The sequence below is a fragment of the Panthera tigris genome, chromosome A3 (genome assembly GCF_018350195.1).
Source record: "Panthera tigris isolate Pti1 chromosome A3, P.tigris_Pti1_mat1.1, whole genome shotgun sequence".
Taxonomy (NCBI): domain Eukaryota; kingdom Metazoa; phylum Chordata; class Mammalia; order Carnivora; family Felidae; genus Panthera; species Panthera tigris.
This window is the reverse complement of record NC_056662.1, coordinates 73,193,194-73,210,447: the sequence shown is the minus strand read 5'-3', so window position 1 is coordinate 73,210,447 and position 17,254 is coordinate 73,193,194. Positions and strand designations below refer to the sequence as shown.

Sequence of the window (17,254 nt, the reverse complement as noted above, 5' to 3'; positions counted from 1 at the left end):
CTACCATGTGAGTCCAGCAGCAGGCAGATCCCAAAACCGTCCTGGAAGGAGATGAGACGAGTTTGAAATGATTTTAGTCCTCCAGACTGTCCAAGCCCAGCTCTGTTTTGCCTACTTCATCCAGGGCCTGCAGTTTGAATAGAGAACAACATTAAAGCTGTCAAAAAAATTTCTTTTCTTTTAAGGAGGTTGCAGGTAGTAGTGATGAGTTGGCCTGGTGATTTAAGTTTGAAAAAATGTAATCTTTTTATTTCAAAATCTTTTAATTCTTACTGTATACATAAATCTTTAGGGCCTACTTCATAGTACATTTCTCAACCCTGGGTTTTTCCTTTCCTGGGAGGAAAGTTACCACCCCCAGTCCCCCAGGATAACGCCCTTCCGGGGGTGCGGAGCCAAGAACCTCTCGGACCCTTCAGGGCAGACCGCCAGCCCTACCGCACGCTTATGGAGCCCTAGGGCCGCAGGCAGACCTCTAGCTCCAAGACAAGTAGAGACCCCGGCCCAACCCGCAAGTACCCAAGGTGAAGGGTGGGTCTCCCAGCTCCAAGCCCCACCCATCGAAACCACCCCAGCCGGTAGGAGAGAGGAAGTGCAAAAAGCCCCACCCACTTTTCTCTCTTTCTCTTTCCATTGGGCCAGCTGGTTGCCCGTCGTCTCTATCCCGTAGCCGATTGGCTCTCTCCCTCCCGCGCCAGACCCTGCCTCTCCCCGCCGGGGAGGGTAAGTCACGCCAAACTGGGCGGAGAATCTGCTGGCCTGTCTCCTTCGCTCGTCTGGGCGGTGGCGGCAACTGGGGACTGGGCGGGTGGCGCATCACGGGCGCGGAGGCAGGAGGAGCAGTCTCATTGTTCCGGGAGCTGTCGCCACTGCAGGTCCCTGGGCTTGTTCGGCCCTGCCCCTCTCAGTCCTCCCCAACCCCCACAACCGCCCGCGGCTCTGAAGAGAAGCGTCCCGTGGAGCCAGCAGCTGCAGCATCATCTCCGACCCGCAAGCCATGGAAGACATGGACCAGTCGCCTCTGGTCTCCTCTTCGTCGGACAGTCCACCCCGGCCTCAGCCCCCGTTCAAGTACCAGTTCGTGAGGGAGCCCGAGGACGAGGAGGAAGACGAGGAGGAAGACGAGGAGGACGAGGACGAGGACTTAGAAGAGCTGGAGGTACTGGAGAGGAAGCCCGCCGCTGGGCTGTCGGCAGCCCCAGTGCCCACCGCCCCCGCCGCTGGCGCGCCCCTGCTGGACTTCGGCAGTGACTTCGTGCCTCCGGCGCCCCGGGGGCCACTGCCGGCCGCGCCCCCCGCAGCCCCGGAGCGGCCGCCGTCTTGGGACCCGAGCCCTGTGTCGCCCTCGGTGCCCGCGCCATCCCTGCCCTCCGCTGCCGCAGCCTCGCCCTCCAAGCTCCCCGAGGACGATGAGCCTCCGGCCCGGCCTCCTCCTCCTCCCCCGGCCAGCGTGAGCCCCCAGGCCGAGCCCGTGTGGACCCCACCCGCCCCGGCCCCCGCCGCGCCCCCCTCCACCCCGGCCGCGCCCAAGCGCAGGGGCTCCTCAGGCTCAGTGGGTGAGTGCCGTGCCCTTACTCCTCGCGCAGTCCCTCGCGCCCTCTGTCTTTTGTGTGCACCCCCAGATGCCTCGGGCGGAGCCCTCCTCTCCGGCCCCGAGGGGCTTTGTCCGTGGACCTTGGGGCGAAGGCGCCCCCGCTGGTGGGAGCCGCCAGGAGCAGGGTGGGGCGGCCGAGGAAACCCGGGCTTGTTCTTTATTGTCTGTCTCGGTATCGGGGAACACGTGCACCCCGTCGGCTCCCGGCTTCTTCCCTATAGTCCCTATCCCTCTGCGTCCCGGAAGTTAGGCATCCACCCCTAATAGGAGCTGGGTTTGTATCGAGGAACTAGGGTTGAGCGTTGGGCTGGCTAAGTTCCCGGGTGAGGATGGAAAGGCCTTGGCGCCCTTAATCTTTTGTCTCCCAGGCTGGGTCATTCCTAGGGAAAAGGCGCAGTTTCGCTGCTAGTCTGTTTGCCAGCGTTGAGCCCTGGGCCCCCTCCTCACCTCCCTGGCTTGGGTGGCCCCCTAGCACCTCATCCCCCTCCCTCTCGATTCTTGGCGCTGGTGGGGAGCTGGCCCAGTGGAAAACATCCACACTGACCCAACCGCAGTGACGGGAGAGCGCCTCCAGTGGTGTGGCGCGTGGAGAATTGGGAAGGCCAGAGTTCTGGCAAAGTCCTGGCACCGCCCAGTTTATCCGGGTTGTGATGTGGCGACTCCCTAGCTAAACCGAGCCTGGGAAGTGGGATCTGGGCATTTGTGGCCCGAGGGGAGCAGTTCTGCCAGGGTCTTAGCTGCAGAATGAGACGGATTGCTGTTGCTGTGGTTTAGGCTCTTGATGCATTATAATGAATCGTAGAGGAAAAAGGCAAAATGGTTGACGTTCTTAAAGAAGAGGAAACCTGTGGATTTTTTGCCGCGAATAGGCCAATTGAATTTGTGGCAGATTTGTCAGGAGCCTTTAATACAATGTTTTGAGACAGATGTTTTCTTGTAGTGGTTAGAAATACTATTTCTTAGAAGTTCTATGTTTTAGGTCGACAGAGACAAATCTGCATAGTTTATAAATAGTTTCCAAATATTTTCATTCACTTTAGTACCTGATTGTATTTTTTTTTTAAAGGAACATTGTTTTATTACCCTTTTCATTTTGGGAAATTTTTTATTTTGGAAGAGAAAAAAAATCAAGTTTGTTAGAGATGTTAAATCTTATTAGACAAGTTACTAGTTTATTAACATGTAGCTTGTTACTTTGGGGACAAAGTGTCCCACCAGCAGTAGGATCTTTCTTAATGCATAAAAGGGCAAGAATCAGGTAGTTTAACTGCCTGCTGAGAAATCTTCATAGCTTTATTGGATTTTAGAAATAGTTCGTTTTCTAGAAGAAGAGAATCAATCTGAGATCACAGAAAATACATATATTTTTCAGTTCGTTTCTCCACAGCAGTAAAGTAAGCCGTTTGTGATGTTTCTGAATAACATTTTGATGACACACCCCAAAGCATTAATCAAAACAATAATCATTACACTGAAGATATTAGAAGATGAGGAGTAACACGATTTTTTTCTTTTCCTGAGTCAAAAACACATTTAAGAGAACTAAAGTGAGGTAGAATAATATAAAGTAGTAAATTTGCAAATGGGCAGTTTAAGGATTAACAAAAGCATACCAATTTGTCATCTTGTATTCCAATATGGAAACAGGAGAAGGGTTCTGATCTTTGAACATTCGGGATTCAGGAGGTGACAGCATTCTCGGAATTTTGACTTTTGGAATACTAAGTTTGGAAGACAAAGGAGAAAGAATATTGCCTACTCAGGGACTCTTACCTTTATATGGTTCCCTAATTCTGTATTTATGATACCTATTTAGAAACTTTAGTTGCCTTAGTGAACCGCTGAACATCACGATTATAGTCATGGATAGTTAAACCATTTTAGTGAGTCTTAGGTTCTTAACAGTTTATTCATTCATTCAACTGAGACAGGTTCTGTTCTGGGCTATGAGGGTATAGCAATAAACAAGACACATATGCTCCCTATGCAGGGAGTATAGATAATAAGCACATAAATAAGAAACTCAGAATAGTGGTAAGTGTTACGAGGAAAATAAATTGGATGATGGCATGGAAAATTACTGAGGTGTGGTGGGGGGGAGTGCCTTTTAAGTAGTGTGGCACTGAGAAAGGCCTTTCTGAGGAGGTGAGATTTTAAGCTGCAGATAAAAATTTCCAAGCAACCCTCAAGGAGGCAAAAGCCTTGAGGCAGGAATTAGCTTTGGGTGTTTGAAAGTCTAGTAAGACTAATGAAAAAAGCTGGAGACAGAGTGGTGTAACGTGAGGGTGGGGAGGTGGGCTACACTTAGCTCATTTGGGGTCTCTAATAGGCCATTGTAAAAAGTTTTTTTTTTTTTTTTAATTATTTTAGAAATATACTCTTTAATAATTATATTGTGATTTGAAACAAAAATACAGTTTGAAGATTTAGAGGAACCAAGAGGACTGATGTGAGTAAAGACAAGGTGAGAGATGTGCAGAGCATGGTTCAAAACAGACCAGCCCTATGGGAAGAGGGTTATATTTACTGAGTTAGGCAGACTCCTGACACTTGTGCATTTAACATTGTTTACATTATTTTTGAATAATTTTGAATTTTGTTGTTTACTGTTCTTGGAACATCCCCATTGTACAGTAGTGAAATGAGATGGAAGCCTCTCACTTGACCATTTTCCATGGAGAAACATTTGGCTTCAAGTTGAAAAGATGCTTGGTTAATGGGCTTTGAAGGTACTCCAGGGAAATGCTGCATAAAAATTGCATTGAGAGAAATGTAAACATCATTAACAATGACATTGCACTGGCCTTTGGGCATGTTCTAAACCAGTGTTAATTAAGATTGAAAACTCGCGGTAGATCTGGATTCTGAGGGGTATTGAATAACTGAATTAAGGTATTAGGGTTTTATTATCCTGTTTTTATCCATGCTCTGCCATCCACAGTTGCTCTTGGCTTTGGTAATTTATATTATGAAACAAAAAATGTTTTTGTTATTGTTTCCAAAATGTAAAAGTTCTTTCATTATTTTTCTCTTTTGTCCTGAATTACTGCTTTACTCATTGTGAGGCCATTGGAGATTATTGAACTGAGGCATGCCATTGTTAAAGCAGTGTTAGAAAAATGAATTAACGACAGTACTCAAGTTAGGTTGGAAAGAAAAACAGAACTATTTAGAATGCTTTTGCAGGTGTTTTGAAAGAGGTGAGTAGAGCCTGAACTAGTTTACTACTACCTTCAGTCAGTGAAAATGGAATAGAAGGGAAGAATATAAGAAACTCTAAGAAGTAGGATTTTTTTGGCTGCAAATCTCAATTTTTATAGTTAGGTTAAAAAAAGGTTTTATGAAAGAAGAATTGATAGAGCTTGGAGGCAGGGGATGTAAATACAAAGAAAGTGTTGGGCTTACTAAATCAATTTCAGAGACTGTCCAAATTTGTTAATTGCAATGGACATTTGTATAGAATTGAATATTGCTCGTAAGTATAGTTTATGGCTTGGGACTAAAAATTACTAGTCTTTTATGAAGTCATTTATTATATGATCATGTGTATTGGCATAGGAGCACATAGTAGAAATGCTAAAAGATTTTGAGTGATGTATAGTTTAAATCTTAAGTACTAGTTCTTAATACAAAGGCTAATTGAACAGTGATATGCATTTCTAGGAAGCAGGTGCCTCTAAAGAAGGAACTCTCATGCCCTATCCATTCCCCATCTTACTTTGAAATTGCAATCAAGGTAAAGAACTGATGAATTTGCAGATTCGGAATAGTTACTCTTGTTAAGCCGTTTCTAATTTTGGACTAGGAATAAAAGTTGGTAACGGTGGTATGCTCCTTATGGATAAGTTAAGTTACGTTTTAGGTTGGCTCATAGGAAGCTCCACGTCAAATGTCAAATGGTGTTTAGTACCTGGCAGACTCCCTCAAACCATTTTAAAATGAAATGATGAATAAATATATTTTGTGCCTTTGATAAATAACCTCAGTATGAGTAGTAGTATTTAAAAACATGATATTTTAGCACTATATCCCTCTAAACTTAGAAGATTTGCTATCTTATATGAAATATTTCTAAAAAGGAGCAAGTATATTATCTATTGTCTAATAATTGGCTCTGTTTTATATGTAGTTATTTCATAATCTCCCTAAAAGCAGTTTATTTGAAACACTGCTGATACAAGGCCCCAAATTAAATGGCACATTTTAAAGGTACTTTGCTAGCCCAGGAAAAGGTACCAAGTGGATGATATTTCTTGATCCTTTACTGAAACTTCTGATTAAGTAGAAGTCAGTGTTGTAGACACATCACTCTTATACTATATTCTTTGATACTTTTTGTTCCTTTTCTAAATATAGACCCTAGAAGGTCCCTCTGGGTGTGGCAGCACCAGTAATGAGAACTGTAAGGGCAGACCATAATTCATCAGTGTTTATATGGGTAAATGTGACTTTTGTGGTTAGCTAGTATAGGACATAGGCATGCAAAATGGTGGGACGCAGCTTTACTGATGCTGAGGTCTTCTCACACTGATGGCTTCATCATTCTTTTAAACTCTAAAGGAGGAGTTAATAATTTTACATTTAAGTGGTTGGTTTTTTGTTTTTTGGAATGGTGATTATTATTATTTTTTTGGAAGTAGATCGAAAGTTTATTTATTTATTTTGAGAGAGAGAAGAGTGCACCCTTGTGCATGTGAGCCGAGGAGAGGCAGAGCGAGAGGGAGAGAGAATCCCAAGAAGGCTCTGTGCTGTCAGTGCAGAGTCCTGTGTGGGGCTCAGTCTTACCAACTGTGAGATGATGACCTGAGCTGAATCAAGAGTCCAAGACCTAACTGAGTCACCCAGACACCTCTAAATGGTGATTATTTTTAAGTATTCTAATAACATTCTATATATGTATCATACTGTATATGGTAATAGTATGTTTACTTATTTCTATTCTTTGCCAGACTATATGCTCCTTGAGGAAAGGGGCTATATAACTTTTTTTACAGTATTTTTTTTTAATGTTTGTTTAGTTTTGAGAGAGAGATTGAGAGAGAGTGAGCACGGGAGGGGCATAGGGAAAAGGAGACAGGATTCCAAGCAGGCTCTGTGCTGACTGCAGAGAGCCAGATACGGGGCTTGAACTCCGGAACTGTGAGATCATGACTTCAGCCAAAGTCGGATACTTAACTGACTGAGCCACCCAGGTGCCCCTGAACATTTTTCTCTTGAGGAAAAAGACTATGTGACATATCTTTACTGTTGATCACAGTGCATTAGATGTGGTGTTGGCACTCAGAGATTTGTTGAATGGATCTGATATTATGGACGTAAACTGATATTATGGATGTATAGTCCTAGAAGTACAATACATTCTCAATAAAAATCATATGAATGAAAGCATTTATTTACATATACAAGGTATATGGATGTTCCATATTTTATTCAATCAGTCTCTTATGGATAGTTAATTAGGTTGTTTCTCAACTTTGTTACAGATAATGTTGCTATGCACTTACTTATATATATTTCTTTGGGAATACATGCTGTTATATATATATTGTGGGATAAATTCATGCAAGTAGAATTACTGGTTCAAAGGGTATGTGCATTTAAAATGTTGATAAGTAATGCTGAATTGTATTGCAAAGTTACTGCAACCTCTATTCCACCAATAATGTGTTTAAAGTACCTTTTTCCTTATGCCTTTATAAACACAGTGTATTGGTAATCTAGTGAATGGTTTAGCAAATTTTCTTTTTTTTAATTTACATTTCAGAGTATTTTTTGGCATAGGTGCCAGTAACTTTTTTTCTGATCACAGCTTTTGCTTATTCTTTTGGGTTTTTGTTCTTACAGATGTAGGAACACTTGATGTATTGTAAGGAAATTAGCATTTTGTTGTGTCCTGAAAACTTTTTTTCATGATTTGTTGTTTGTATTTTGACCTTCAGTATATTTTTTGCAGAAATTTTAAGTAATCACATTTAAGTATCGTTTTCTTTTATGCCTTTGAATCATACGAGTCATTGAGTTTAATGTAATTCTTAGAAAGGCCTTCTCTAAGATTGTAAAAATTTCTCCCATGTTTTTTCTTAGTACTTCCATGATTTTTATGATTTCATTTTAATATTTGATCCTTTCATTATCTGTAGCTTATTTTGTTGTAGAAAGTGAAGTAGTGATATAATTTTATTTTTCAATATGATATCTCATTTGTCCCAACACCATTTGTTGAATCATCCATCTTTACTATTTAGATATGCCACTTTTGTCATATACTTGTATTATCGGTGAAATATGTCCTCTTTTCCATTACTTTGTCTTTTCATGTATAGGTATCAGACTGTTTTAATTGCTATAACTTTCCAGTGAAATGATAGCTGATAGGGCTTTTCCAGAATGACTTTTTCTGGTCATCTGCTTTTTACCTGATCTTTAAAATTTGTTTATTTAATTCCCTCTCCTCTGTTGAAATTACAGTGGGGCTACATTACATTTAATCATTAATTTAGGGGAAAATTGATATTTTTTTGGACCAGTATTATGTATTTTTCTACAAACACGGTTTTTATTAACCTGTATTTTTTTTAACCTGTATTTTTAAAAATTAGTTTGTAATTATGTGAAATACAGGCTTTAAAAAGTAATTATTAAATACTCTAGCCTGCTTAGTATAAGACACTTGATATACTGGGTTATATAGATATTTGGACCCCTCTTTTCAGTTAATTATAGATAGACAGGTAAAGAAAGAAATCTTGCTTTTTTATTTCTAAAAAAAAAACAAAAACAAAAAACTTGTTTTGAGAAGGGGAGAAACATTTTCTATACTCTCGTAGTATAGAGCTATGGCTACTAAATATTGGACTATTGTTTTAGCAGTCTCTAAATTCTTAGATTTAGAGAGGGCCTTAAGTGGTCCTCTAGTTTTAAGGAAAAACATGATTTCTTTAATAGTTTGTTCTTCCCATTGATGGAATTGTTACCATAGGTGAAGAAGGCTTATAAAGTTTTGTTATTCAAACAAATTTACCGGTTGTTTGGTTATGTTAGTATTCCCTTGAAGTTCAACGTTAGTTAAAAAATTAGCATACCCCTTTTCCTTTTCCTTTTTTTTTTTTTTTTTAAGCAATGCTTAGGGCTAAATATGGGGACAAAAAGATGAGTAGAGGTTGTACTTAAGAGAGGCATAGGTAGCAGATTAAGGGAAAAACACAAGTTCCTAGTTGTAAAGAATTTTCTGCTGTCTTAAAACTGGAGGAGCCTTGTGATTGTACTGTAGGGATAGTCATAAACTTACCTACTTGTCAACAGCTTTTGTGAAAAGAGAAAAAACCTTAATTGAGTTCTAGGTCAGTCTGCATATTTTTTCTTCAGTTTTACAGATTGACTTGTAAACTTGAGTAGTTGGAAGGTGCCATTATTAAATTTACTTATATTAGTGTTTTGACAGTGCTAGGTAAAGCAACCTAAAGCATTAAAAACATTTTTTTAAGTTACTGGTGTCTTTGATCTCAGAAAAGAAGGGAATTTCCTTTTGAAAAATTTTCTTTTTCTTTGTTCTAAGAAAGTTGTTAAACATGCTTAAACCATGCCTTTAAAACTTCTCAGTCTCGCGGCACCTGGGTGGCTCACTCGGTTGAGCCTCTGGCTTCGGCTCAGGTCATGATCTCACAGTTTGTGAGTTTGAGCCCCGCGTTGGGCTCTGCGCTGACAACGCGGAGCCTGGAGCCTGCTTCGGAGTCTGTCTCCCTCACTCTCTGCCCCTCCCCAACTCATGCTCTGCCTCTTTCTCTCTAAGGAATAAAGATTAAAATAAAAAAAATTAAACTTCTCAGTCTCAACTAATCATCATTTTTAAATTATAGAAAGGTTTACTATTCTATCAAGTTCTGATATTCTGGTATTTTAATTTTTATACAAAACAATTTGATGAAAACTTAGGTACTTTTGCTTATATAAGGTGAATTATGAAAATCAACTTAGGACATCATATATTTCATTATGTAATGTTTTATAGGCCGTTCTACACTACATAATAGAGATATGCTATAAGGATTTGGGCTTTAAGATATCACTTGAACAAGGACTGAAAAACTACCTTTTACCAACATACTTTCTCATTTACTCATTCTTATCCCACCAAGCTTTCTTTTGACCTTACTAAAATTTTGTTAGTGAAACATGTTCAGCATGAGCTATAGTTAGCATTGATAGAATCAAATATACATATTTTAATTGCTATAAGAGTTGTGGATAAAACTGGTTAAAATTGCTTCAGTATATAGAATTTTAGTGTGCTTACATTGCCATATCTCTTTTTTGAAGGGATTTTAAAAATTATACTTCTCGTATGGAAAATTCCAAACATAGAGACAGAATAATGAAAGAAACTTGATTAGCTGTCACTGAGCCCCCAGTAGCCATCGACCCATGGTCAATCCTACCAATCCCACACCCTCATAAATATTTCATTATGTATTTTGCAAACTGTAACTACTTTGCAAAACATAACCGCAACACTAAATAATCAAATGTTTCCCCAACATATTTAACAAAAATTAATGTCCTCAAATATCCAGCTAGTGTTTATATGTCATAAATGGTCTTTTTGTTTGTTTGTTTGTTTGTTTGTTTTTATCATGGTGTTTTAAGAAATCAGAATCCAAGGGCACCTGGGTGGCTCAGCTGCTTAAGCCTCTGACTCTTGATTTCAGCTCGGGTCATGCATAATCTCTCATGGGTTCATGGTTTCATGGGTTCAAACTTCACATTGGGCTCTTCACTGGCAGCAGGGAGCCTGCTTGGGATACTCTCTCTCTGCCTTGCTTGCTCTCTCTGTCCCTCAAAATAAATAAATAAACTTAAAAAAATCAGAATCTGAAGAAGGTCTGCATATTAAAATGGTTTGATTTCAGGCGCCTAGGTGGCTCAGTCGATTAAGCTTCTGACTTTGGCTCAGGTCATGATTTCATGGCTCATGAGTTCAAGCCCCATGTGCTGACAGCTCAGAGCCTGGAGTCTCCTTCAGATTCTGTGTGTCTCTCTCTCTGCCCCTCCCCTGCTTATGCGTGCGTGCACGTGCTCTCTCTCTCTCTCTCTCAAAAATAAACATTAAAAAAACAATAAAATGGATTGATTTGTTTTATAAGTCTTATTGACTGTCCCTTGTTTGTGTGCACTGTCTCTCCAAAATTTATTTGTTGAAGAATGCTCATATACTTTTTTTCATTTTAATGTTATTTTATTTTTTTATTTTTAAATGCTTATTTATTTATTTTGAGAGAGAACATGCATGTGTAAGCGGGAGAGGGGCAGAGGAGGGAGAGAGAATCTGAAGTAGGCTCCACAGTGTCAGCACAGAGCCTGACACATGGTTTGGTCCCACAAACCAGGAGATCATGACCTGAGCAGAAATCAAGAGTCAGAGGCCTAGCTAACTGAGCCACCCAGGCACCCCTTTGTGTTTTTTTATTAAGATATAATTTACATGCAATAAAATGCATAGATCTTAAGTTTTAACAGTTTTGTGTTCTGACAAGTGCGTCCACTCATTGACTCACTGCTGTCAAGATGTAGAACACTTATATCATCCCCAAAAGATCCCTTGGGCCCTTAGTAGTCAGTTCAGTTGAATTCTTGTTCTGTCCTTCTTCCAACTCCCCAATCCCAACAACACTGTTCTGATTTCTTTCACCACAGATCAATTTTGCCTGTTTGTTCCTATTCACATGATGCTATGTAACAGGCAAAATGCATCATGTGAATGGAATCATACAGCATGTACTCTCCTATGATTACTTGCATTAAGTATGTGTTTAAGATTTACCATTGATGTTGCAGGTCTCAGTAATTTCCTTTTTACCACTAAGTAGTATTCCATGATAAGAGTATACCACAGTTTAATTTTTCATTCACTTGTTGATGGACATATGGATTTATTTATAGCTTCTGGCTATTATGAACAAAAGAATGCCATGAACATTCTTATACAGGCCTTTCTGTGAACATATGTTTTCATTTCTCTTGGGTAAAGAGAGTAGAATTGAGTAACCAACTGAGTAACCAGCTAAGTTATGGGCTAAGTATATATTTATAAGAAATTGCCAAACAGTTCTCCAAAGTGGTTCCACTTCCATCAGCAATATACGAGAGTTCTGGTGGCTTCACATTCTCAACAACATTTGATATCAGTCTTTTTAACTTTAGCCATTTTAGTGGGTATGTAATGATTTCTCATTGTAGTGGTAATTTAGATCTCCTAAATCACTAATGAATGAGAGGACTTTTACATGTCTGTTGGCTACCTGTATATTTTCTTTTGTGATGTGTCTTTTGCTTGCTGTTACATAGCGTTGTAATGTCTTTTTCTGATTTATTGTAGGGAGTTCTTTATATACTCTGGATAAGTCTTTTGTCAGATGTATGCATTGTGAATAATTCTCCTAATCTGTAGCTTGCTTGTTAATTTTATTTATGGTTTCCTGTTATTTTTATTGATAGTTTCTTTTGATGAGTGCAATTTTCTAATTTTGAAGAAGTCTTTTAATTTATCAGTTTTTTTCTTTTATGGTTAGTGCTTTTTTTTTTTTGGCAGATTATAGATACATTTAATTTTTTTTTCCCTTCCAAGATTTTACTTAAATTCAAGTTAGTTAACATATAGAATAATATTAGTTTCAGGAGTAAAATTTAGTGATTCATCACTTACATATAACACCCAATACTCATACCAACAAGTGCCTTCCTTAATGCCCATCACCCATTTAGCCCATCCCTCCCACGCAACACTCCTCCAACAACCCTCAGTTTGTTCTCTATATTTAAGAGTCTCTTATGTTTTGCCTGCCTCCCTCTCTGTTTTTATCTGGTTAGTGCTTTCTGTGTGCTGTCCAAAACATCTTTGCCTACTTCAAGGTTGTGAATATTCTGTTTTTTTCTAGAAGCTTTCTTTTAGCTTTTATGTTTATTAAAAAAAATTTTTTTTTATTTTTTTAAGTTTATTTATTTGGGGAGAGAGAGAGAGAGAGAGAGCGCGCACAAGTACAACAAGCAGGGGAGGGGCAGAGAGAAGGAGAGACAAAATCCCAAGCAGGCTTCCAGCCATCAGTGTAGAACCGATGAATTGTAAGATCATGACCTGAGGGGAAGTCGGACACTTAACCAGCTGAGCTACCCAAGTGCCCCAAGTAGCTTTTATGTTTAAATCTAACACACATTTTGAATTAATGTTTGTCTGTGGAAGTGTTACAGATCCACATTCACTTTTCCATAAAGATATCCAGTTACCCCGGCAGATTATCTTTTGGAAAGAATTTATCTTTTCTCATTGCTTTGGCACCTTTGTTGAAAATCAGTGACCAGACATACATCTGTTTTGTTCTGTTGATTTGTTTTTTCCTATCCATTTGCCAGTATTAGACTCTTTTGATTGGTATAGTTTTACAAGCTTTAAGTAGTCTTAGAATCAAGTAGTGTGCCTACTCCAAGTGTTACTTTTTATTTTCAAAATAGTTTTGCCCTTTCTATGTCTATTGTATGTGCATATACATTTTAGAATCAGCTTGATCATGTCTACAAAATGTCTGCTTGGAATTTGATTGGTATTGCGTTGAGTCTAAAGAACAATATGGGGAAAGTTGACATTTGAGGGTTTGAAGCATTATAACAAGCTAACAGGATAGTCTGCCGTAGTTTCTTGAATGCTGGCAGAAGACACAGATACCTGGGTCAGAGATAGAAGACTTTATTACTCAGCAATGTAAATAGCTGGAATATCAGCATTTTCTTGTGCATGTTCCCTACTCCCCATTTCCTGTAGAGCAACACTGGAGAGTGCCAAGTGACACTTATTCTTGCCATGGGCTGAATAAGGAAAGGAACTTAGGGAAACTGAATTGTACGATGTAGTAAGTATGCCTGGTGCTCAAAAGGAAGACACATATCTCTGTCTCCAGGATTGTTCCGTATATAAACATCTTTGAAAAGATAGTCAGGAACAAAGGTGTTCAGTACCCAGTCCTTCTGCTTATAAAATGTGCAAAAACACAGGAAGCATAGAGTACTCTTTCCTAACACTTAACATTAAATCTTTCAATCCATGAACATGATGTCTCTTTCTCTCCGTTAAGGTCTTTATAATTTCTCAGCAGTGTTTTGTAATTTTGTTTAGAGGTTTTATACGAATAATTTTTGTAAATTAATTTTCTTGTAATATCCTTGTTTAGTTTTGGTACTAATGCATAATTATAGAAGATGTTTTGGGAAGTGTTTGCTCTTTATACATTGAAAGAATTTGTATAAACATCTTTAGATATTTACAGAGTTTAGCAGTTTAGCAGTGAAGCCATTTGGGCTTAGAGTTTTCTTTATGGAGAAGGTTTTAAATTGTAAATATACTCTATTTAAGTGATATAGGGATATTCAGATTTTCTATTTCTGCTTGTGTCACTTTTGGAAGTGTACGCCCTTCAAGGAATTTGTTCTTTCCTCTTGATGAGTGGACATCAAGGAATTTGTCCACCCATTTAAGTTGTCTTATTTGTTGGCATAAACTTGTTCATAATCGTTTATGGTTTTATGATCGTTGGTGATAATTCTTTTATTTTTAGTACTTGCTTTTCTTTTCTTTTTCTTGATCATTTTAGGGGTTGTCAATTATCTTCATCTTTTCAAGGAACCAGCTTTTAGTTTCACCGATTTTTCTCTATTTGGTTGTTTTCTGTATCATAGGATTCTGCTCTTATTTTTATTATTTATTTTCTTCTACTTATTTGGGTTTAACTTGGTTTTCTTTCTCTAGTTTCTTAAGGTGGAAACTTTAAAGTTTGAATATAACTCTTTTTTCTCAAAGTGTTTAGAGCTGTGAATTTCTGAGCATTACTTTAGCTATATCCCACAAATTTCCATTATCATTCAATTTAAAATTAAATCTTTAATTTCTTCTGTGTTATTTAGAATTGTGTTGTTTACTTTTCATACATTTGGGGATTTTCCAGATATTTTTGTCTTATTGTAATTTCAGTTTAATTCATGTGGTCAGAGAACATATACTTCATGACTTCAGTCCTTTGAAATTTACTGAGACTTGTTTTATAGACCCAGAAATGGTTAAATTGGTGAATGTACCATGTGTACTTGAGAAGGTTGTGAATTCTGTTGTTGGTTATAGTGCTCTATAAAAGTCAGGTTTAGTTTGTTGATAGTATTGTCTAAATCATCTGTATTCTTGGATTGGTGTGTGTATGTGCATGCGTGACTAGTCTGTCAGGTGAGACTTGAATGTTAAAATTTTAAAATAAAATTTGTGGATTTGTCTATGTCTTTCTTTAGTTTTTGCTTCATATATTTCCCATACACTTTAGTGTTGGTGTATCTATTTAGTGTTATGTCTGTTTACTTGTTTATCATTAACTGATGCCCCTCTTTATCTCTGGTAATCTCAAGGTAATACTCTGTCTTAGAATCTGCTTTGCTCAACATTAACATTAGGCACTTCAGATTTTGTAGGGTATATGTTTGGATGATATATATATCCTTTTACATTCTTTTACTTTTAATTACCTATGTTTTTATATTTAAAGTGTGTCCCATAAAGGGCCAAAGTATGGTTTTTATCTAGTCTAAAAACCTCTGCCTCCTAATTGGATCCATTTACATTCAGTGTGATTATTCATATGGCTCATTTAAATCTTCATTTTCTTGGGGCGCTTCGGTGACTCAGTTGGTTGAGCCACCTGGTTGAGCCCAGGCCATGATCTAGCAGTTTGTGAGTTCCAGCCCTGCGTCAAGCTCTATGCTAACAGCTTAGAGCCTGGAGCCTGCTTGGCATTCTGTGTCTCCCTCTCTCTCTGCCCCTCCCCTGCTTGCGCTCTGTCTCTATCAAAAAATAAATAAACATTTAAAAATTAAAAAAACATGTTCATTTTCTCTTTGTCTCTTCTGCTTTTGTTCTTTTATACTTTTCTATATTCCTTCCATTCTTTGTCCTTTTATTGTCCTATATTTTGCTTCCACATATATTGCATACAGTAATTAGAGCTTCAGAAATCAATTATTCTTTAAAGAAATTAAGAAATGAGAATAACAATATATATTTATCATTTTATGATATTCATCATTTCTTTGAAGAAATTATGGAACGAGAATATTTTGTGTTTACTCAGGTATTTACCAATTTTGTTTTTCTTCATTTGTTCCTGAAGATCCAGGTTACTATCTAGTATCATTTTTCTTCAGTGTGAAGAACTGCATTTAACATTGATTGTAGTACAGGTCTCTTGATGATAATTTCTTTCAGTTTTTGTTTTCATCTTTTGTTTATCTGATAATACTTTTATTCATCTGTTTTTTTGAAGGATATTTTTGATGAATACAGTCAGTCTTACTGTTCATGGTAGTTCTGTTCTCTAAAGTCAAGGAAAACACTTAATTAGCGAATCCTGAATCATTGCCTCAAGGGAAAATACAGGGTTAGATTCCTGTGAACCTCTAGTCACAGTATTGTTACCTGATGAATATATCTTTGTTTCATGTGTGTTTCTATTTAAAGACATGTTACTTAATATATAGTGTTGATTTATCAACATTAAACTCAAGGGCAACAGAACTATAACTTATGCCCGAATGAAGCTCATCTAACACACGTGTTTTCTCTGTAAGGTACATCATGGCCTTCTTTTGGTTAAGAATACTAGCTAGCACTTAAGCACTATTCTTAGTGGCCATTTTAAACAAATCACAAAAATTTAGTGTATGACACTAAATAAACTGCAGAAAGCACACGTATTTGTAGTATGAGAGCTGAAACAGGAAGGCATACGGTTGCCTTGTTTGACGTTACCTGGGAACGTGTTTTAGATGACTGGAATGTTGTGCTGCTCTGCACATGACCACTGCTAAGTATTGATCTGGGGAATATCAATTTAGTACACAATCTGACAAATAGCAGTCAGTGAATAATGATTGTATGTAATTCTAGGTTGGTAGATGTGTCATCATATAAAGATATTATCTTCCGTATTCCATTGTTTCCAGTGGCAGCTGAGGTCATTCTTATGGCTGTTTCTCTGCCTATTTCCTTTGTTTTTAAGATTTTCTATATCTTTAGTTTTCAACAGTTTGATCTCTACAATGTATTTCTTTCTGGTTTATTCTACCCGGGGTTCACTGAGCCTCTTGGATCTGTGGATTTGGTATTTTCCATCACAGTTGTCAAATTTTAGGCCATTTATATCTTTCCCTTTGTTCCTCCCTCCCTCCCTTCCTCTGCTTCAGTCACTTTTGCCTTCTTTAGGGACTCCAATTACATATACTTTAACTGCTTGATTGTCTTGCAGGTCACTGAGACTCTTCCTTTCTCTTTTTTCCATGCTGTGCTTCAGTTGGGATAGTTCTGTTGCTCTTTCTTTAAGCTTATTGATCTTTTCTTCTCCACTGCCCAGTCTGCTTTAAGTCCCATCTAGTGGGTTTTTCTTTCACTTAATATAATTTTCAATCCTAGGATTTTCATTTGGTTCTCTCTTCTGTATTTCTCTTCCAGGAGTCTCTCTCCATTCACTTGTTATGTCCATCTTTTACTGTATCTACGTAGGAATATTTTAATAGCTTTTGTAATTTTCATTTTAGTGCTTATGAATACAGTGTTTACATTATTTCTTTGTTTATATTGGA

At 38.3% G+C, this 17,254-nt stretch overlaps 1 protein-coding gene across 2 annotated transcripts in view; it reads left to right on the top strand.

Annotated features, from left to right (window-relative positions):
- The first annotated feature begins 713 nt into the window (after window positions 1–713).
- The window catches only part of RTN4 (reticulon 4), a 72,611-nt gene continuing 56,070 nt past the window's right edge, over window positions 714–17,254 (top strand). Inside the window, exon 1 of one of the 2 annotated variants that reach the window (XM_042981402.1) lies at window positions 714–1,556. In XM_042981402.1, the coding sequence (XP_042837336.1) occupies window positions 998–1,556 (559 nt within the window). In that variant the 5' untranslated portion in view covers window positions 714–997. The remainder of the gene's footprint in view (window positions 1,557–17,254) is intronic. The other variant, XM_042981403.1, reaches the window with a different exon arrangement.